At 40.0% G+C, this 23,749-nt stretch overlaps 1 protein-coding gene and 1 pseudogene across 2 annotated transcripts in view; one reads left to right on the top strand and one right to left on the bottom strand.

Annotated features, from left to right (window-relative positions):
- Positions 1-1,221: 1,221 nt before the first annotated feature.
- LYRM7 (LYR motif containing 7) overlaps positions 1,222-23,749 on the bottom strand; it is a 47,221-nt gene continuing 24,693 nt past the window's right edge. The window contains exons 5-6 of one of the 2 annotated variants that reach the window (XM_067731656.1): positions 7,224-7,398; positions 1,222-6,059 (exon numbers count right to left, since the gene is read on the bottom strand). In XM_067731656.1, coding sequence (XP_067587757.1) covers positions 6,047-6,059; positions 7,224-7,398 — 188 coding nt within the window. In that variant the 3' untranslated portion in view covers positions 1,222-6,046. The remainder of the gene's footprint in view (positions 6,060-7,223; positions 7,399-23,749) is intronic. The other variant, XM_067731657.1, reaches the window with a different exon arrangement.
- On the top strand, positions 17,596-18,573 carry LOC137220569 (tubulin polymerization-promoting protein pseudogene; annotated as a pseudogene).

Genomic DNA, 23,749 nt, shown 5'->3' with positions numbered 1-23,749 from the left:
GAATTAGTGAGAGTCCTAAAAGGAAATAGATGATGTACTTAAAAATACATGTTTGAGGAAGATTTATTTATAAAGAGTCTATTTACAAAACTGTGCATGTAAAGGAACTCACATGGATAGTAGCAGATGAGATGTTGATGCCCCAGATCTGAAGATGGGAGGGAAGCTCTTATCCAAACTGGAAGGAAAGAACTGTACAGAGGTCACCGTGAGAGATACTTTGAGGCACAATGCCAGCATGAGGCAACCTCTCAGGGATAGAGCCAGGAAAAAAAAATACCTGCCTTCACTCTCTTCCCTCCTTCTGATCTCTGGCCACTGGCTGAACCAACCAAAAGTCAGAGGGTACAAGAGCCACTTGAGCTGATTCATATAGGTCAGTCTTCCCACAGAAGGCTGAGAGCAGCAACAAGGGCTGAGAGTGTATCTAAAATCACAAGCAGAAGATGAGGCAGGCATTTTTGTTACTTTGGTTCATGGCTGTATCTTACTTGTAGTAGGTCTATAATAAACACATGTCTAGGTCTTTGTTCAAAAAAGAGGGAATGACCAATTATGCAATTGCTACTGACAGGGTGAATAAAGTAAGAAATGAGAACTGACCTTTGGACTTACCAAGTAAAGGTCAATGGTAACTGGGACAAGAAGGGTTTTAGTGGAGTGGTTGGGATTAAATTCTGATTGGGGTGTGTATAAGAGAGAATGGGGACAGAAGTGGAGACAGTAAATATAGAAACCTCTTAGAACAAAGAAGAGCAGAAAAATGGTGCTGAAGCTCAAGGTGGGGAGCTGGGGTTCAAGAAAGTTTTTTTTTTTGATGGGAAATATTTCAGAATGTTGAATGCTGTTGAGAACAATCCAGTGGAGAAAGGGAAAAAGATATTTGGCAGAGGAGGGGGACAACTGTAGGAGCAAAGTCTTTGAATAGCTAAGAGGGTTAGACTGATTCCAATATATAGTAACTTGGGATATGATCAAAGTAGCTTTACATGTTATCAGGAAAAGGACGGACCATTCAATAAATGATGGTGAAGCAAACTGTTAAACTCATTAAAAAAAATAAAATTAGATCCCTCTCTCATGTCATAAATAAAAATAAATTCTAGATGACGCAAAGGCCCAAACATAAAAAGCAAAACTTGAACATTCAGAGGAAAATGTACTAGAATATCTTTATGATTTGGAGTAGAAAGAATTTCTTAAAAAGCTATAAAGGCAAAATTAATAAAAGTTTTTTTAATGAATATGATTAAAAAAAAGTCCCAAACTACAGGTTTATCATAAACAGAATTGAAAGACAAGTCACATATTGGAAAAAGGCAATTGTACCACAGATAACCAACACAGGATTAATATCAAGAGTATATAAAGGATCAGTAAGAAAAAGCCAGACAACCCAATAGAGAAAAGTGAACAAAGGATATGAATACACATTCATAATGGAAAACTGTAATGACCATAAGCATGACAAGCTGATCTACCTCACCAGTAATCCAGAAATGCAAATTAAAACAATGTGATAGCTTTTCATATCCATGAGTTTGACAAAAATGAGAAAAGTTATATATAACAATAACAGTGAGGATATGGTGAAAAGGGATCTCTCACACAGGGTTGATTGGGGTATAAATTGGTACAGTTACTTTAAAGAACAAGTGAAAAATTCCTGGAAAACTGGAATATGTACATGCCCTATGCCTCAACAGTTCTGCTTCTTGGTATATACCTAGATAAACTTTTACATGGGTGCAAGAATCCATGTGCTAGTGCTTTCAGTAAATTCATTTGCAATATCAAAAAAATGAAACAATACTATTGTTTATCAAGAGACATGGATAAATAAACTAGCTTATTCTTACAATGGAATAAGACATAAAAGTGAAAGACCTAGATATTTATCCAACAGTATAGATAAACCTCAGAACCTAATGTGTGATGAAAAGTAAGTTGCAGAATATATGGAGCATAACACCATTCACTTTCATTTTAAAGCCACAGAACAATACAATATATTGTTTTGAACACACACACGTTTGACAAAAGTATAAAAACAAGTACAGGAGTGATATCCACTGACTATAAAATAGTGATTATCCCTGAAATGAGACAAGAAAATAAAAAGGGAGGTAGGATTTCAGCTTTACAGGATTTTATGACTTAAAAGGAAGAAGATTTTTGTTAAACAAATATGGCAAAATGTAACATCTGTCAAATGTGGGAATTAGGTTTACGAGTGTCTGATGTACCAGTTGCTGATATTTGAAACATTTTATAATTTAAAATTTTACATAAAAATCACTAGTAGCTTAGGTATTATTGTCCTTTAAAAATTATAAAACATTTAAACATTCAGGAGTTATCAGAATAAAAGTCCTCAAGTTACTAGTCCCCTTCCCCAAATCTCATTTTTCTCCCAGACTAATTATTAACATTTAGCATGCATTACTTCTATGTATTTATATACACATATGCATATATGTGTACAAAAATAGTTGTTTTGTATCTAAGTGGATTCAAAGAGAATATATATTCTGTGACGTGCTTCTTTCACTTGACATGTATATATATATACATATATATATATTCTATATCATACTTTTCAACTTCTGCATAATATCCCAGAGTATGAACGAGCCATATCTTCCTTCATTGTTCCCCTAAATTTGGAAATTTAGGCTGTTTAAACAATGCTGTAGAAATTTCTGTACATATACTTGAGGTGTACATTTATTAGTATTCTTGTGAGCCACTGGGATACATTCTGAATAGTATGTTTATTTTAAATTTTGATGTCAATTTCCCTTTCAAAAAGGCCCTATAACTTACATTCCTTCCTGAAATATATGAGAGTGCCCATTTTCTCACATGCGTATCACCTTTACATATACTGGATATGACCAGTTTCTTTAACTTTTGCAACTTTGATGACGAAAAATGTTTCCTTTGTTTTAACCTACATTTCTTTGACCACTAAATGGGTTAGTATTGCTTGTTTTATGAATTTCTTATTTATATCATTTGCCCATTTTTCCATAGAGTTATCTTTTGCTGAGTCATAGGAACATTTTATATCTTAACTATTTTAATTACTACATCGGTGGCAAATTTCTCTAAACTTTATTTATAGTAGCTTTCACAGAATACAGAAGTTTTATATTTTTATGTACACATATCTGTGAATCTGTTGGGATCTTGATAGATTACATTTTAAAGAACTGTCATCTCTACAATTTTCAACTGTCCCATCTAGGAACACAGTACATCTTTCATTTTTAAGTTTTACAGTTTTTTTAAAATGTTGCTTCCTATTTTAGTTTAGTTTGCTATTATACACAGGATCTTTTTTCCATTTCATTTCTGATAGGTTACTCCTGATATATAGTAAAGTTACATTAATTTTTTATTTATCTACTTTCACTTTAGAAAATTCTGCTTAAGAAATGGAATTTTCACTTCTTTGTTGACCTATGGCTTTGTGTTTACAGTGAAATGATTGGTTTTGTCAATGAGTGTAGAAATTCTACCTATTCTTATTATTGTGTGCTTTTTGGACATTGTACTGATGTTAAAATATGCAACTGAAGGCAAAATGAGGACCAACTTAAACACAATTATACTCAAATCTTAATTTCAATGTTCTGAATTAGATGTTATGCAAACTATCTCTCATATTTCCTTTAGCTTCAAATCTTTAGTGAAGGATTCTTCCCCACATATGCTTGCCAAATCTAAGTCTCCTGGCATACACCCTTTCTGACTTCTACCAAAAGACTGTTTTACAAAGTCCTGCTGGGCCTCTGAGCCTAGATATCTGCAATTAGAATTTGCACCCACCCACTTTCACTGGGTTTCAATAGTCAAAGTGAAATGTTAGATGTGGGTAATTCCCTCTGGGAACATGGGAACCTTTTTTTTAACTAACTAAAAAAGATTTAATTAAATCTGACATTGTACCACAGAGAAGTCAGGCACTTAGATAATCATCATTCTCAAAATTTACTCTCTAGAATACTGACAATCTTTGTTTCACAACAGGCCAAGAACTCATAAATTGTTTTAACTGATCTAATAAAACTATTAAATAATGTTAAAATTAATTTGAAATATAAATATATGCTCTTTAAGGACAGGGTGCCAAATCTCTCAAAACTTTATGACAGTGAAACCTATTGTTGATATCCTGGTATATTACATAGGAACTGTACTGCATAGTCTTAAGGCACAAAATCACTATATATATATATAATACATATACATATATAGTATATATCTTAAAATGTCTAACATACTAGCTTCAATAAAATAAACATCTGAATGATCATTTTTTATTTTATGTAACATGTTAGTTATTAATCTCTGTTGCTCCTAATGATAACTAGATTGTAAAAAAAAACAACTATTTTTTGATGAGATATTTAAATTAACATGAGTGAAGAATGGAACAAGGGAATTCAGGTTAAAGAAAAAAACTAGAAACTTCTAAAAATGTTAAATAATATTAAAACAATTAAAATATATATTAAATTTAAACTATTTTAGCCAACTTTCCTCAAAAGACATAATATAGACACTTACTGAAATAATAGTAAGTCAGAGAATTTACCAGTGATTGTGTCATGACGACCTTTAGCATTTTCTTATAAGGGCAAATTTCAAATCTGAAACAACGTTTATGTAGGTATAATTTCCATACACACAATAAGAAAGAGGCGTGAGACATAAAAAAATTATGTAGCAAATCTTTTGACCTATATAATCCATTTCGCAGACTACTAATCTCCAAAGTATTAGGAGGCATTAAAGGTAGTCTCTGGTTTACTGTTAAGTGTACTATGTCTAGGCAATTTTGATAATTTTTTTATCTACTAAAATTAAATTATTTTAAAACATGACATTTTATATTGAGCATGGCAATACCAATATGTTTGCCAACAAACAAAGCTTGCATTGAGAATCTTGTAAAAATTAAAAACGCTGTATCATCATCAAATGGGAGAACTGACCAGTGAATGGAAGAGAATACACTGCTCACTGAGAAAACAGAATGGTAAAGATGCATAGATAAAAGAGAAACAAGAAGAATATTAAACACAGTTTTATAGTTCCTATCATTAGATGGTAGAATGCCAAGCTGTTCTGTGATACTGTCAATCTTGTCAGGGATGAAAAATGTTGGAGAAAAAAAAAAAGCCATTTAGATTTTATTGATTAAAATGAAGAGGATGCAGCCATATATTACATTTTCACAATAAGGTCTAGCTGTGGTCTAAGTACAGCTAATTCTACTAAGCCTATATTATATAGTTGGATCAAGGGACACTGTTTCCTTAAAAAATTAGAATTTCTTTATTCCACAGTTATGTTACGTGATTTTGACATTTTATTCATCTATCTTCAGAAGACTGATTAAAAATTTTCTTTTAGGAACAGAGATACACTCTATCTCTAAAAGGAAACTGTATAATTATTTGTTAGCTACAGGAATAATTTCAGTGCTTTAGGAACAAAGGCTGCCTTCTGTGGAAAGTTGGCACACACTGTGGTTTTTAGACCAATTCTTTTCGGGACTAAATGTTAACTTAATCTAATAATTTTAATCTAATAGTTTCATTTCACATGGGAAGAAAACCCACCAACCTGTCAAAACACTTCATTCTCAAATAGCTATGATAAAACCAAAATACTCATTAAGGTCAAACAGAAGTGAATATAATATACCTCCCTAAGCACTTATTTCACTTTATACAGTTTGATTTTCAGTGAAAATGGAATGTCTTCTTACCTAATGTTCTTTAGAAATATTTAACTATGTTCTGCAGTTTTCAGCAATGTTCTTTCAACGTGAAACTTAATTATGAAACTATAATTTAATGCACTCAATTTCAATATGCCATTTCAGAGAAAAATATTTGCATTTCCAGGAGTTTAGCCAGAGTTATATACGTTAAAATTAAAAATGATGAAGATTTAATTTTATTCGAGAAAAATTCATTGCTTCTGAGTTGGTGCATCACAATACGGCACATTTTCTATAAGAAGGTCTTTCCTAGGGACCAATTCTGAAAGAAAAACAAGAAGAATATTTAACATCATTAAAATTAAAATAAAATGCAAATACACTCATTTCCCCCTAAAATGTGTAACAGTAAATTATCTAGTTTTAAAATAAATCTTCCCAGTGATATTTTATTTCAGTTAACTTCTAAGGTAGCGTTCCTGATTTTAAATGGAGATAGTTAATAGGACTCTCATTTCAGATTATACAAAAACATACATGACCAACTTAACCATTTACCATCAATTTATTAAATATAACTAAATAACTGACTAGAATTCAGCTAAAGCACGCTGTCAGTAGCAGATTACAGATTAATGATAATTAAAACCATCAACTGGGGACTTCCCTGGTGGCACAGTGGTTAAGAATCTGCCTGTCAATGCAGGGGACACGGGTTTGAGCCCTGGTCCAGGAAGATCCCACATGCCGCAGAGCAACTAAACCCGTGCACCACAACTACTGAGCTTGTGCCCACTCTAGAGCCCACGAGCCACAACTACTGAGCCCACACGCCTAGAGCCCGTGCTCTGCAACAAGAAAAGCCACCGCAGTGAGAAGCCTATGCACTGCAATGAAGAGCAGCCCCGCTTTTCCGCAACTAGAAAAAGCCTGAGCGCAGCAACAAAGACCCAACGTAGCCAAAAATAAATAAATTAATTAAAACCATCAACTGGAAAATTAGTTCATGCTACCAACTATATAAAAAGCAAGACCACTTTCCTAATTTAAAGATTTCAGTGACTTCCCTGGCAGTCCAGTGGTTAGGACTCTGCGCTTCCACTGCAGGGCACCTGGGTTCATCCCTGTTTGGGGAACTAAGATCCTGCATGCGATTTCAAATTTTACATAACAGTGGTTCTCAACTGGAGGTGTTCTGGGTGGTCACACCAACTGAAGAATGCTACTGGAATTTAGAGAGGAGCCAGGGATGTGTGGGATAGTCTGTGTAGTGCAGAACTATCTGCTCAAAATGACAATAGGGCCCCACTGAGAAACACTGTTCAACAACAAGAACAACAACAACAAATGCTGAGTCCTAGGGAAGACATCCTGCTGGAGTCAACTGAGGTAAAGCTCTTAAGATAGAAAGTTTTTAGAAGAGCTGTATCCAGGTGAACTGCCATGATCAAAAAATGCTCACACCAAATTCTATGAAATAACTTGCCTATATTCTTCAAAAAGAACAAGGTCGGGCTTCCCTGGTGGCGCAGTGGTTGAGAGTCCGCCTGCCGATGCAGGGGACACGGGTTCGTGCCCCGGTCCGGGAGGATCCCGCATGCCGCGGAGCGGCTGGGCCCGTGAGCCATGGCCGCTGAGGCTGCGAGTCCGGAGCCTGTGCTCTGCAACGGGAGAGGCCACAGCAGTGAGAGGCCCGCGTACCGCAGAAAAAAAAAAAAGAACAAGGTCATGAAAGACAAAGAAAGACTAAGGAACTGCTCCAGATTAAGGAAGACTAAAAACATATACATAATACTACATGTAATGGCAGATGCTCATAGGGACCTGCTGTGTAGCTCGGGGAGCTCTTCTCAATACTCTATAATGACATGTATGGGAGGGGAATGTAGAGAAGAGTGGATATATGTGTATGTGTGGCCAATTCACTTTTCTGTACAGTAGAAACTAACACAACATTGTAGATGAACTATACTTCAATAAAAAGAAAAAAAAGAAGCCTCACTAATACAATGGCATATATAATCATCAATTGTAGAACTTGGAATTTCAGTTCATTCTGATCTTAACCCAGTGTCTTTCCAAACTGAATATTGGCTAAGATGGGGCCACACTAATGAATAACGCTTTCTTCTTATCTAAAAGTGAGTTGTAAGAACCACTGTAATTGTGCTGTTCCATTCACATGCATGCTTATCCCACAGTTCCTGCACAATATTTTTTTTTCAAAAGACACGGAGAATGTTGTTGTATAATGGAAGAAATAAATAGAACATTCTCAAGTAACTGATTTATTCATTTTAGGAGAGAGTATGTATAATGAAATGCATTTTTGCTCAGAAATGAAAAGGGTCCTCTCTGCTACTGTCAAACTTGTTTTTATAAACTCCTATTTTATATTTTATTTTGGTATATCAATCTTGAGTACTTTATTGTCAGGTCATCATTGGTAACCCCCTTCCCTATGACAGTACAGTGTGTACTCAATTTTGGAGTGTGGAAAATACATGTACTTGTTTTGTTTTTGTTTTGTTTTGTTTTGCAGTACGCGGGCCTCTCACTGTTGCGGCCTCTCCCGTTGCGGAGCACAGGCTCCGGACACGCAGGCTCAGCGGCCATGGCTCATGGGCCCAGCCACTCTGCGGCATGTGGGATCTTCCCGGACCGGGGCACGAACCCGTGTCCCCTGCATCGGCAGGCGGACTCTCAGCCGCTGCGCCACCAGGGAAGCCCTTGTTTTGTACCTGTAGTTTGGATATATAGTTGACATCTTTGTGCTTTGGTGTTTCAAAAATTTTAAGGCTGTAATGAGGAGTCACATTTACAATCATCAATATATTCTCTACAATGAATATGCTCCCTTAATTAAATCATGATGCTGGAAACATACACACACACACACACACACACACACACAAACAAACATGATGATTGAATGCGATCTGTGTGACCTTCAATTGGACCCTAGACCAGAGATCCAATCCATTTTTTTTCTTCTACTATAAAGGGCACTCTTAGGTCAAATGGAAAATTTGAATAACAGAACTGAATCAATGTTACTATACTGATTTTGATAATTATACTGTTGTCATATAAGAGAACGTCTTTACAAATTTAGGAAATACACAATGTAGTATTCTTAAGAAATACACACTGAAGTATTTCTCCAGATCTAAACCCAAGTGGGCTGTTATGATCTGAAAAATGCTCATTTGGTGGAAACAGTACATTATGCCTGTATTTAGCTTCAGAAAGTTCAAGAAAAAAATGAGGGAGAGATGATAAAGCAAATGTGGTAAAATGTTAGCATTTGTAGAATCTGGATAAAGGAAATTCACATATTCTTCAACTTTTCTTGCACCTTTTCTGTAAATTTGAATCATTAAAAAATATTTTAGAGATATTACTAAAATGAATTCAAAAGGAAAACTGAAATTCTCACAAAAAAATAAGTGATCTGACTAAAGATAATGCTCTTATGAGCCACATGGTAAATCTGGCTTACTGAAATGAAAACCAGTTAAATAAGTATTATTTAACCATTTTTTATATCTCACTTGCTGTTACCAAATCTTTGGAGGTTTCACCAGACAGCAAATTATAATTTAGGTTTTAACTTATTAACAATGGCAGTAAATTGTTTCACTTATCAAACATACATGTGCTTATTTTTTGCTAGACATTACATCACAAAATGAAGATACAGAAATAAATATATAATAGTCTCTTAAGTACAGCACAGTGACTTTAGTTAATAATACTGTACTGCATACTTGAAAGTTGCTAATAGAATCTTAAAAGTACTCATCCCCCCCCAAAAAAATTTTTGTAACTATGTATGGGGACAGATTAACTAGACTTACTGTGGTGATCATTTCAAAGTATATATAAATACAGAGGACAGACAGCAGAAGCAAGAGCAACTACAATCCTGCAGCCTGTGGAACAAAAACCACATTCACAGAAAGATGAAAAGGCAGAGGGCTATGTACCGGATGAAGGAACAAGATAAAACCCCAGAAAAATAACTAAATGAAAGTGGAGATAGGAAACCTTCTAGAAAAGGAATTCAGAATAATGATAGTGAAGATGATCCAGGACCTCAGAAAAAGAATGGAGGCAAATATCGAGAAGATGCGAGAAATGTTTAACAGACGTAGAAGAATTAAAGAACAAACATGTAGAAGAATTAAAGAACAAACAAACAGAGATGAACAATACAATAAATGAAACGAAAAATACACTGGAAGAAATCAACAGCAGAATAACTGAGGCAAAAGAACAGATGAGTGATCTGGAAGACAGAATGGTGGAATTCACTGCCACGGAACAGAATAAAGAAAAAAGAATGAAAAGAAATGAAGACAGCCTAAGAGACCTCTGGGACAACGTTAAACCCAACAACATTCACATTATAGGGGTCCCAGAAGGAGAAGAGAGAGAGAAAGGACCTGAGAAAATATTTGAAGAGACTGTAGTCGAAAACTCCCCTAACATGGGAAAGGAAACAGCCACCCAAGTCCAGGAAGCACAGAGAGTCCCAGGCAGCATAAACCCAAGGAGAAACAAACACGCCAAGACACATAGTAATCAAACTGACAAAAATTAAAGACAAAGAAAAATTATCAAAAGCAACAAGGGAAAAATGACAAATAACATACAAGGGAACTCCCATAAGGTTAACAGTTGATTTCTCAGCAGAAACTCTACAAGCCAGAAGGGAGTGGCACGATATATTTAGTGATGAAAAGGAAGAACCTACAACCAAAACTACTCTACCCAGCAAGGATCTCATTCAGATTCGATGGAGAAATCAAAAGCTTTACAGACAAGCAAAAGCTAAGAGAATTCGGCACCACCAAGCCAGCTCTACAACAAATGCTAAAGGAACTACTCTAAGTGGGAAACACAAAAGAAGGAAAGGACCGACGAAAACAAACCCATAACAATTAAGAAAATAGTAATAGGAACATATATATTGATAATTACCTTAAATGTGAATGGATTAAATGCTCCAACCAAAAGACACAGGCTCGCTGAACGGATACAAAAATAAGACCCATATATATGCTTTCTACAAGAAACCCACTTCACACCTAGGGACACATACAAACTGAAAGTGAGGGGATGGAAAAAGATATTCCATGCAAATGGAAATCAAAAGAAAGCTGAAGTAGCAATACTCATATCAGATAAAATAGACTTTAAAATAAAGAATGTTATAAGAGACAAGGAAGGACACTATATAGTGATCAAGGGAACAATCCAAGAAGATATAACCATTATAAATATATATGCACTCAACACAGGAGCACCTCAATACATAAGGCAACTGCTAACAGTTATAAAAGTGGAAACAGTAACACAGTAATAGTGGGGGACTTTAACACCTCAGTTACACCAATGGACAGATCATCCAAACAGAAAATTAGTAAGGGAACACAAGCTTTAAATGACACAATAGACCAGATAGATTTGATATTTATAGGACATTCCAACCAAAAACAGATTACACTTTCTTCTCAAGTGCACATGGAACATTCTCCAGGATAGATCACATCTTGGGTCACAAATTAAGCCTCAGTAAATTTAAGAAAATTGAAATCATATCAAGCATCTTTTCTGACCACAACACTATGAGATCAGAAATCAATTACAGGGAAAAAAATGTTAAAAACACAAACACATGGAGGCTAAACAATACATTACTAAATAACCAAGAGATCACTGAAGAAATCAAAGAGAAAATCAAAAAATATCTAGAGACAAATGACAACAAAAACACAATGATTCAAGACCTATGGGATGCAGCAAAAGCAGTTCTAAGAGGGAAGTTTATAGCTACACAAGCCTACTTCAAGAAACAAGAAAAATCTCAAATAAACAATCTAAACTTACACCTAAAGGAACTAGAGAAAGAAAACAAACAAAACCCACAGTTAGTAGAAGGAAAGAAATCATAAAGATAAGAGCAGAAATAAATGAAATAGAAACAAAAAAATACAATAGCAAAGATCATAAAACTAAAAACTGGTTCTGAGAAGATAAGCAAAATTGATAAACCATTAGCCAGACTCATCAAGAAAAAGAGGGAGAAGACTCAAATCAATAAAATTAGAAATGAAAAAGGAGAAGTTACAACAGATACCACAGAAATACAAAGCATCCTAAGAGACTACTACAAGCAACGCTATGCCAATAAAATGAACAACCTGGAAGAAATGGACAAATTCTTCGGAAGGTATATAACCTTCCAAGACTGAACCAGGAAGAAATATAAACAGACCAATCACAAGTAATGAAATTGAAACTGTGATTAAAAATCTTCCAGCAAACAAAAGTCCAGGACCAGATGGTTTCACAGGTGAATTCTATCAAACATTTAGAGAAGAGCTAACACCCATCCTTCTCAAACTCCTCCAAAAAATTGCAGAGGAAGGAACACTCCCAAACTCATTCTATGAGGCTACCAACACTCTGACACCAAAACCAGACAAAGATACTACAAAAAAAAGAAAATTACCAACCAGTATCACTGATGAATATAGACACAAAAATCCTCAACAAAATACTGGCAAACAGAATCCAACAACAAATTAAAAGGATATATATATATATATATATATATATATATATATATATATATATATATATATAATCATTATGTTGTATACTTGAAACTAATATAGTGTTATATGTCAACTATACCTCAATTAAAAAAAAAAGTCTCCTCAGCTTCAAACAGTTCACAAGCTAGTGGAAAAGACAGATTAACCAAAAGTCCAACAAATAGTGGTTTAAGTAAGAGATTTAACTTTCTCACATATCAAGAAATATAGATTAAGGCAACCCTAGGCTACTGCAGGTCCTTAGTACCACCAAGGACCCAGGCTCTTCTTTTTTTTCCTGTTCTGCTCCTCTTCATGTATGGTTTCTGTCTTCACTGCAGCTGTCACATCACATCTGCATTCCAGGCAGGAAGAGGGGAAAAGGGCGAAAAAGAGAGTGCTAGCTCGGCCTCTGCCTTTTAACAGGAAAACAATAGCTTTACTGGAAGCAACATTCAGTAGACAGCTGCTTACACTGACCAGAAAGGTATCACATGGTCTGAGATATCACTTTTTTTCGTCCCCTGTCACACCGTACTCTGAACACAATTTTTCAGTTAGTGAGACAGAAAGGATATTGAGAGGCAACAACCCATTCACCCTTTTAGCTACACAACATGAATATGCACCCTTCTTCCGATATATAGAATACTACATCCGTTTACTACTTGACTCCTAAGATCTCATCCATGTTCAAATCAAGGATCTCTAGCTGATGTGCTAGCCTTTCCATTAGGTCCAGCTGTGGCTCACATGGTAGATACCTACTGGACCATAGTAAAGAATAAACAGGATACAGCAATAAAAACCTGGAATGGAAAACACATGGCAGTTACTGCTCCACAGCAAATCCTAAATCCTAAATCCTTCTGGACAGAGAAGCAAAAGCTCCTTGCTTTTGGCAGAGCAATAAACTCTAGTCAGCCAAACTGGCAACACCTAATCCTGTTTTCTGGGAGACCCAAAGACCCTCTATTGTCCACTGTCCTTCAAGGCTTCTGGTCTGTCCTCTGGGGGATCCAGATGGAGATATTACAAAAAATGCCCTTCTTTGAGGCTCTGAAGCTTTCATAACCCACTTCCTGTTGATATGAGTTAAGGGACCCAGGGATGGCCTTAAGAGTGAAAGAGAGCTAACCAAACTTGGGGTTTCTTGGCAATACAATTTATTCAAAAACTTTATAACTTCCAATCTATTTTTTTCCAGTCATTTTCATGTGCAAGTAGCCACAGGCAAACATGTTGACACAGTTACTAAGCATGAAGATTTTCATTCTCTGGTTATGGTCTCTATGCTGTCCCATCTCCTTAACTCTTAGCTTAATGGACACTTCTTAACACAATGAAAAACTATAGGCTCCAGTGAGTAAATGCATCATATATCTGACCTTTGTCTGGCAAATGAGAAAGCTTGGGGCACTGATCTTATATTAGAGCTAAAAGACCCCCTGCTTGTATTGGCTTTAGTTTTAGTGGATAGAAGCAACTAGCATTTTTAGGCCTGCAAGGCTCTAAATTATAGGACCCTCAATCAGATTCCAGGTTGTAGCAAGAAGTGTCCCTTCGCAGAGTAGTACTTCTTTCCATCTTTGCTTTGAAGACTGACTAGCGCAACCTGCATTAATCCTCTTTTTCAATATTTTGCTGAAAGCAGGAAGAAATAACAAGCACACACTGACATTCTGATTATATCCCTTATTGCTGTAGCTGTACTCCCAAAAAACAGTAAGTTGCACTAACCTTACATTCACTACTACATAACAAGGGCCACCAGCTTAAGGCCTGTAATGGTCAGGTCCATGTTAACAACACTCTCCTCTATCCCTGTCTTCCATTCAACTAATTTCACATTTTAGGTTGTGTAATTTTCAGTATCTCACTTCTGGCAACAACTTCTGTTGTTCTTAGTTATAAGTAACAGAAGCTGACTCTGGCTAATGAGGCAGAAAAGGTATTCATTAACAGTTTATTGGTCTAACTCAAGGAATTACTGTGAAGGCTTAAGAATCAGGCAGGCTTGAGTCTAAGCTTCCAGGAACAATGTCCAAAGACACACCATAGAACTGGCCTGATGACAAAAACTGCTGCTGCCTATGGAGCACTAGAAATAACTACCACTATTTCTACCCTCATGGAGCACAACATGCTATACTTTGGATGTTGCCAGAAACTCAACTTTACTACATCTGTTCCTGCTACCACATCAATGACACTTCTGGATCAGTAACTTGACTCCGCAACCACTGATGCTAACTCCTGCCAGCAAAATGAGTTCTGTGCCAAGCCTCTTTTCTCAAGCTCACTTCCGAATACAGTACAGGTAGTGTGCTGCACCTATGTTAAATGCATGTGCCTGAGGTGCAAAGGAAACTGAGGAAATGAATATTCTAGATCCTATCCTGAGAATTTAGAACTCATAGAGATGGAAATTCCTGAAGTAAGACAAGGACATTCAAAAAGTGGTAAATAACCAGAAAAACTGTCAGATATTCATTACTCTATCCCTTCACACAATTTATCTTATTATGCAATCTTTGAAATCAAAAGGCATCCTACAATTGAATTTTTCTATATTCATTAATTGCTAATACTTTAATTAGGCCAAACATATTACAGTTATATTTACATGCAGTATACTATTTTTCACTGTGATTATTTTATTGATTATAAAATTCCTAACCTTGCTCTCTATATTAGATATCAAAGTACCAAAACAACATTAGTTTAGGAAGTTGTCAGATCTCAACAAGAAACCACACTAAGATCGTGATTTATTTCCTGTATTTTAGGCCCCTGAAAAAGCTTCTCTCTTATGGTCATATTAAATGTATCATTTAAAAATTAATTTCTTAAAATAAACATGTTTTAACTCAATTATGGCCCCAAATCAAAATTTAGGTCAAGATTTAAAAAAATAAATAAAAGAACAGAAGAGGAAGGTACATGTCCAAACTCATTTTATGAGTCCAGCATTAGCCTAATACTAAAACCAAACAAGCACACTATTAAGAAAATTACAGGCCAATGTCCCAGTTGAACATAGATGCAAAAACCCTCAACAAAATGACAGCAAACTGAATTCAACAATACATTAAAAGGATCATATACCATGATCAAGTGGCATTTATTCCAGAGATGCAAGGATTTTTCAATATCAGCAAATAAACGTGATACACCACATCAATAAAATGAAGGATAAAAATCATATGATCATGTAATAAATGCCAAAAAAAGCATTTGACAAAATTCAACATCTGTTTATGACAAAAACCTCTCAACAAAGTGAGTACAGAGGGAATATACCTCAACATAATGAAGACCATATATGAGAAGCCTACAGCTAACATCATACTCAATGGTGAAAACCTGAAAGCTTTCCCTCTAAGATCAGGAACAAGACAAGGATGCCTACCCACTACTTTCATTCAACACAATTTTGCAAGTCCTAGCCAGAGCAACCAGGCAAGAAAAAGAAATACAGGCATCCAAATTGGAAAGAAGTAAAACTGTCACTGTTTGAACATGACATGACATTACATAAAGAAAATCCTAAAGAATCCACCAAGAAACTGTTAGAACTAATAAACAAATTTGGTAAAGTTGTAGGATACAAAAGCAATACAAAAAAATCTGTTGCATTTCTATACACTAATAATGAATGGAATAAACATCAGAAAGAGCAATTAAGAAAAAAACCCTATTAACAATTGCATACAAATGAATAAAATATCTAGGAATATATTTAACCAAGGAGGGAGAGACTGGTACCCTGAAAACTATAAGACACTGATGAAAGAAACTGAAAACACAAATAAATGGAAAGATATTGTGTCCTCATGGATTGGAAGAATTAATATTATCATTAAAATGTCCATACTACCAAAGGCAATCTACACATTCAATGCAATTTTTTTTTTTTTTTTTTTTGAGTTACGCGGGCCTCTCACTGTTGTGGCCTCTCCCGTTGTGGAGCACAGGCTCCAGATGCACAGGCTCAGCGGCCATGGCTCACGGGCCCAGCCGCTCCGCGGCATGTGGGATCTTCCCAGACCAGGTCACAAACCCGTGTCCCCTGCATCGGCAGGCGGACTCTCAACCACTGCGCCACCAGAGAAGCTCTCAATGCAATTCTTATCAACATTTCAATGCCATTTTTCACATAAACAGAACAAACAATCCTAAAATTTGTAACATGAAAGACCCTGAATAGCCAAAACAATCTTGAGAAAGAACAAGGCTGACAATATCACACTTCCTCATTTCAAACTATACTACAAATCTATAACAATCAAAACAGTATGGTATTGGCATAAAAGAAAAACAGCACACAACAACCACCAAAAATGGAACACACAGACACAGAGAAAAGATCTGTGGTTGTCAAAGGTAGGATCAGGGTGTGTGTGTGAAACAGATGAGGCTGGTCAAAAAGTATAAACTTCGAGTTATAAGACAGATAAGCTCTGGTGATGCAATGTACAGCATGGTAACTATAGTTAAAAATACTGTATTGTACACTACAAAGCTACAGTAATCAAAACAGTGTGGTATTGGCACAAAAACAAACATGGATCAATGGAACAGAATAGAGAGCCCAGAAATAAATCCATATACCTATGGTCAAATCTTTGACAAAAGAAGCAAGAATATATAATGGAAAACAGTCTCTTCAGCAAGTGGTGCTGGGAAAGTTGGACAGGTGCATGTAAAATAATGAGGTTAGAACACACCCTCACACCACACACAAAAAATAAACTTCAAATGCCTTAAAGACTTAGACATAAGACATGACACCATAAAACTCCTAGAAGAGAAGAGAGGCAAAGCATTCTCTGACATAGATCATATCAATGTTTTCTTAGGTCAGTCTCCTAAGGCAATAGAAATAAAAGCAAAAATAAACAAATGGGACCTAATCAAAGTTACAAGCTTTTGTACAGCAAAGTAAACCATAAACAAAATGAAAAGACAACCTACAGACTGGGAGAAAATATCTGCAAATGATATGACTGACAAGGGCTTAATTTCCAAAATATACCAACAGTTCACAAAACTCAACAATTAAAACAAACCCAATTGAAAAACGGGCAAAAGATCTAAATAGACATTTCTCCAAAGACATACAGATGACCAACAGGCACATGAAAATCTGCTCAACATCACTAATCATTAGAGAAATGCAAATCAAAACTACAGTGAGGTACCACCTCACACCAGTCAGAAGGGCCATCAGGAAAAAATTTACAAATAACAAATGCTGGAGAGGGTGTGGAAAAAAGAGAACCCTCCTACTTGTTGGTAGGAATGTAAATTGGTGCAGCCACTACAGAAAACAGTATGAAGGTGCCTCAAAAAACTAAAAATAGACTGGGTCGTTCGCCTGCGAGTCGCAGAGGCACCTGCTGCAGCTGCCGCATCTCTGAGCATGGCTGACAGCAAGCCCAAGCCCCCCAAGCCTGCCAACAAGACGCCCCCCAAGTCCCCAGGGGACCCCACGAAGGACAAGGCAGCCAAGAGGCTGTCACTAGAGTTGGAGGACGCCAGCGAAGGGGGAGCCACCACGGCCCGGAGCCCAGCGCCCTGGAGGAGGTTTACGGTGCACTGGTACACCAGAGCCACCTGTAAGGAGATGCATGGCAAGAACTGGTCCAAGCTGTGCAGGGACTGCCAGGTGATCGATGGCAGGAACATGACCGTCACCGACATGGACATCATCTTCAGCAAGATCAAGGGCAAGTCCTGCAGGACCATCACATTTGAGCAGTTCAAGGAAGCTCTGGAGGAGCTGGCCAAGAAGAGATTCAAAGACAAGAGCCGTGAGGAGGCCACCCAAGAGGTGCACAGGCTCACTGAGGGCAAGGCCCCCATCATTTCGGGGGTGACGAAAGCCATCTCCTCGCTCACCGTGTCGCGGCTCACGGACACCACCAAGTTCACGGGCTCCACAAGGAGTGCTTCGACCCGTCCAGAAGGCGCAAGGGCAGGGCGGGCCACGTGGACCTGGTGGACGAGTCAGGCTATGTGCCGGGCTACAAGCACGCGGGCACCTACGACCAGAAGGTGCAGGGGAACAAGAAGCCGGTGGGGCCTTCTCCTGTCGCCCGGTCCCCCCCGCCGCCTCACACTTCGTTATATTCCTGTGCTTGCAGGCAGAACTCTGACCCAGGGCTGGACAGCCGCGGAGGCACCAGGCCTCCCTCCCCGGCGGACCCGCACTCCCCTCGACCCTAGCTTTGGCCCCGACTCACCTTTCCTAACACGACTGCCTCGTCCCTGCCAGGAAGTGGGCAGATGACCCTTTCCAAAGTGTCTCCCAGGGCCAGACCACAACGGCCACTGGTTTGCAGCAAAGGGGGTGTTTTAAAGGAGCTGGTGGGCAGACGCTGTCTGAGGGTGCTGACCCGCAAGCGCCAAGGCACCAACCAGCAGCACCGATAAAGCAGACGGAGCCCTGGACAGGGCGCCGCAGTGCCCAGAGAGCACCACGCAGGTATGGGAGGCAGGGCACACCGTGCATGCTTGCACACCCACGCACACATGCACGCACATTCACCCACGCATGCACCTACGCACACACTCGCTAAGCACCCACAACACACGCACACGCACACACGTAGCTACGCACGCACCCACGCACGCACACGCATGCACCCACACGCGCTCAGGCACACAAACCGACGACCAGGTCTGCGCTGATGGCGGGCGCCGAGCTGAGGGCTGCAGTGCAAAGGAAGAAGCCTCCTCTGTCGCTCAAAGTGACTTGAAGTGTGATGTCACAAGATTTCAAAATGGAAACTAAGGGCAATTCATTTCGCTTCTCTGAGAAGAAACAGGAAACAGTGATGCATGTTTATTCTCAGAATGGCTCAGGGAAGACTCAGAATATTCCGTCTCTGTGACTCCCTCCCAATGGCCCCTGTCTCCCGGCCCTGAGCGGGGAAGACCCCCAGGGGCCGGGCCCTGGACTAGAGGCTGCGAGTGGCCTGCCGGCTCTCTCCTTGCTCCTCCGGCCGCTGTGGTTCCTCTGGCCTCTCTGGAACCTCCGTGAGCAGCCTTCTCCGTCCTCCCTGCCCTGGAGTGCAGAAACCGCAGGGCAGGGCCAGGCCAGGGGAGGGCCAGAGGCCGGCAGCATCTGCAGGGTTTGGTTTCTCTGAGAGGCCAGAGGTGGGGCCTCCTGCTGTCACAGTGGGCCCTTGGCAATGTGTCCCTTTGCATGGACATGGCCACAGCCTGGCGGGTAATGCTCTGGGCCCTGTGGTCCTGGTTTTGGTCCTGGGGGAAGCCCATGGCAGCCCCTGGGGAATGCTTCCCAGGAATCCAACTGCCCTGCCGCTATCTGTCCTGTGTCCAGGGCAGCAGGCCAGTTAGGGGCACCCCTCCATGGACACATGGCCTGGCCCACGGCACAGGTGGCCGTGAGTGCCACAGCACTGCCATGGCAGGTACGTTGGTCACAGCTGGACCTGGGAGACCCCGCCCACCCACACAGAGGGGCTCAGGCCAGCGCTCCCAGCCGAAACGGCCACTCGCACGGGGCTCCCCCTGGGATGGCAGTGGCCTCTGCAGGCAGCTTCGTCCTGAGGTCCTGGCACCTCACCACACTGTCACCCAAGAAGTGATGGAGCACAGGTCCGGGGTCACTGCGAGGATGTGAATCGCTGCCGTCGAGAAAGTTTCTAAAACTTGGGGATCCGAACCTGCCCGGCCAGGCCCCCAATCCACCACCAGGAAACTGAGGCCCGAGGGCTGGGGGAAAGCAGGCAGGACACCGACCCCCACCCTAGGCTCCTCTCCTCCCTCCAGAGGCAAGAGTCACCTGGGAAATCACGTCTGCAGAGAACTCTGAACGTGCAGAGTGTTTCTGAGCACTAAGTTCATCACAGATGGGAAAGCCCGTGTTCCAGGGTCAGTCGGTTCCTCTTCGTGGACTCGGGACAGGACTCCTCCCCAGACCCATGCTCTACCCATTCGCTGCGGGTCTCTGCCTGCCTGACAGCCCGGCGCCCCCCCCCCCCCCAGCCGTCCCACAGCAGGACCCTGGAGTCCAGCCCTCCCAGCTGGTCAGGGGCTGGCCTGCCCGGGAGCACACAGGAGGTGGTCTGACCAGAAGAAACCACGCCAGTGGCATCCTGGGACGCTTCCTCACGCTGCCCCCACCCCGGGGCCGGCCTGCAGGGTCGACACCACCTGCTGCAGGAAACCATCTTCCCGATGGTTACAGCAGCACCTCCTCCTTGGGTTAAGGAAAGTCAACTGCACACAGCTGCCCCCGTGGCCATCCCTGCCTCAGCCCCACACTTGCGGGCTCCCAAACTGCTGAGGCCGAGGTGTCCAGGTGGGTCTCAGGTGTCCCCAACCCGCCTGAGGCTTCTTTCCCAAAGTGTACCTCTGGAAGCACATCTCCCGCTCAGGGCAGGAGGAAGCGGTGGCCCCCTCCCCGTCGGCTCTATCACGGCATCTGTGTGTAGCCCCAACACAGCACATCGCTCGGGCTCCAAGCTCTGCACAGACACACATGCCTCCCTCAGGCTCTGGACACTGTGGACACACAGGCAAGTGTGCATCTTTGCTACATGTTCTATGCAATACCCATTCGCTTCTACTAACTGCGGTTAACTAGGAACTACATGTCTCTCTGTGAACAAAGGAAACTGCACAGCAAGCCCACCAGGAAGCAGGGACCCGTGGTCAGGGCGAACCATGCTGACTGCGCCGAGTGCCGGGACAGCAGAGCAAGCGTTTGAGAACACTGATCGCACCACAGCACTTATTTATTTCTACTTAATGCTCTAGGATAAGCAACTAGACGGTGGTCAGTTCACCAAAATTGAAGTTCAAATTACGTAAGTTTAAAATATTATAGGAAGAGATCTATATTTATACTGGAGTATTTTTTTTTTAAGAAGATGTTGGGTAGGAGTTTATTAATTAATTAATTTTTGCTGTGTTGGGTCTTCGTTTCTGTGCGAGGGCTTTCTCTAGTTGTGGCAAGCGGGGGCCACTCTTCATCACGGTGCGCAGGCCTCTCACTACCGTGGCCTCTCGTTGCGGAGCACAAGTTCCAGACGCGAGGCTCAGTAGTTGTGGCTCACGGGCCTAGTTGCTCCGCGGCATGTAGGATCCTCCCAGACCAGGGCTCAAACCCGTGTCCCCTGCATTAGCAGGCAGATTCTCAACCACTGTGCCACCAGGGAAGCTCCCCATAGTGGAGTATTTTTCCACCTCGAATATCCTCAGTCTTAAGGTTTGAGGCCGATGAAAATTACAGTCAGGAAGAGGCACGCGGAGCTCCAGCGGCATCGCCTCCTGTCTAAGCTGCTCTATGTCCACGCCCCAGTGGCTAAGAACTCAGGGCAGGCCGTGGCGTCCCTCTGAAGCACCAAGTGGACAGAGGCTCACACACCCGAAGCCTGGGCCTGCTCAGCCACCAGCTGTCATGAATCAAGTTTTAACAGCACACAGCCCCACCATGCACCGCGCAACGCCTGTGGCTGCTTCTCTGGCTACGCCGGCGGCAGGGAGAAGATAAGTCACAGATGCCATGGCCTACGAAACCTACAGCAGTCACCGCCTGGACCTTTAGGGGAGGCTGCTGGTGCTGCCTCCACCCCTGAGGACCCAGCAGGCTCCTTCCTCTGGGAGTGTTCCCACACAAGCTGGCACACCCCGTCCCACAGTGCACGCAGGTGGGGACACTGCAGTCCCCTGTCCGTACGATCAGGTTGACAATTCAGCTGTACTGTGAAGTCACCACGAGGCTAGAATGTCCTTAGAATGCTGACCCTGAGTAGCTTCCCTCCAATGACTGACTACTGAGCGCTCTGTGAAGTCCCGTGGCTTGGACGTGTGGAGAGTGTGGCTGGTGGTTGCCCGGCACTTTGAGATGCTTTGGTTAACTCTCTCTCTTCCCCAAACCAAGCCAAACAACAAAGGAAACGCACGTAACTCAAATTTGAAAGGGAGCATATGCTACTAGTTTGAACTAAGTTTTTTTCAGGAAAGGGAAATAAATGTATATATAGATGGGGGGGGGGGCTAAAAATAGAGTTGCCATAAGATCCAGCAATCCTACTCCTGGGCATATATTTGAAACTATAATATGAAAAGATTCATACACCCCTATGTTTATAGCAACACTATTCACAATAACCAAGACACAGAAGCAACCTAAATGTTCATCAACAGATGAATGCATAAAGAAGATGTGGTATAAATACACAGTGGAATACTACTCAAACACAAAAAATAATAAAATAATGCCATTTGCAGCAACATAGATGGATCTAAAGATTCATACTAAGTGAAGTCAGAAACAGAAAGACAAATACCATATGATATCACTTACATGTGGAATCTAAAATATGACATAAATAAACTTATCTAGAAACAGAAACAGACTCACGGACATAGAGAACAGACTTGTGGTTGCCAAAGGGGAGGGCCGGTATGGGACGGATGGACTGGGAGTTTGGGATTAGCAGATGCAAACTACTATAAGTAGAATGGATAAACAACAAAGTCCTACTGTATAGCACAGGGAACTATATTCAATATCCTGTAATAAACCATAATGGAAAAGAATATGAAAAAGAATGTATATATGTATAACTGAATCACTTTGCTGTACAGCAGAAATTAACATAACATTGTAAATCAACTACTTCAATAAAATAAATGTTAAAAATACTGTATTGTGTATTTGAAAGATGCTAACAGTAAATCTTAAAAGTTCTCATCACAAGAAAAAAATTTGTCACTGTATATGGTCATGGATATTAACTAAAAACTTACTGTGGTAATCATTTCACTATATACACATATATGTTGTATACATAATGAAATGATTATATATAACCATTATGTTGCACACCTAAAACTAATACAATGTTGTATGTTAACTGTCAATTAAAAAAAATCTTTCAATGGCATGGTTTGTAAGAGTGTGAAAATCACAGAGGCATTTAGGATATAAATAATTTATAGGACATTAAAATATTTAACTCTGCAATTATAAAAAGTCTCTAAATATATAAAACACAAAAATACAAATGAGTTTAAATAGACAACTTGCATACAAAATTTTCTTTTTTTTATAATTAATTTTTATTGGAGTATAGTTGCTTTACAATGTTGTTAGTTTCTACTGTACAGCAAAGTGAATCACCTATATATATATATACACATATATGTATATATATATACATATATGTGTGTGTATATATATATATATATACACACACATACATATATATATACATACACCTCCTTTTGGATTTCCTTCCCATTTAGGTCACCGCAGAGCACTGAGTAGAGTTCCCTGAGCTATAAGGCAGGTTCTCATTAGTTATCTATTTTATACATAGTATCAATAGTGTATATATGTCAATCCCAAACTCCCAATTCATCC

Source organism: Pseudorca crassidens, chromosome 3 (assembly GCF_039906515.1).
Source record: "Pseudorca crassidens isolate mPseCra1 chromosome 3, mPseCra1.hap1, whole genome shotgun sequence".
NCBI lineage: Eukaryota > Metazoa > Chordata > Mammalia > Artiodactyla > Delphinidae > Pseudorca > Pseudorca crassidens.
Note: the sequence above shows the minus strand (reverse complement) of the source record. Positions and strands in the feature narration are given on the sequence as shown.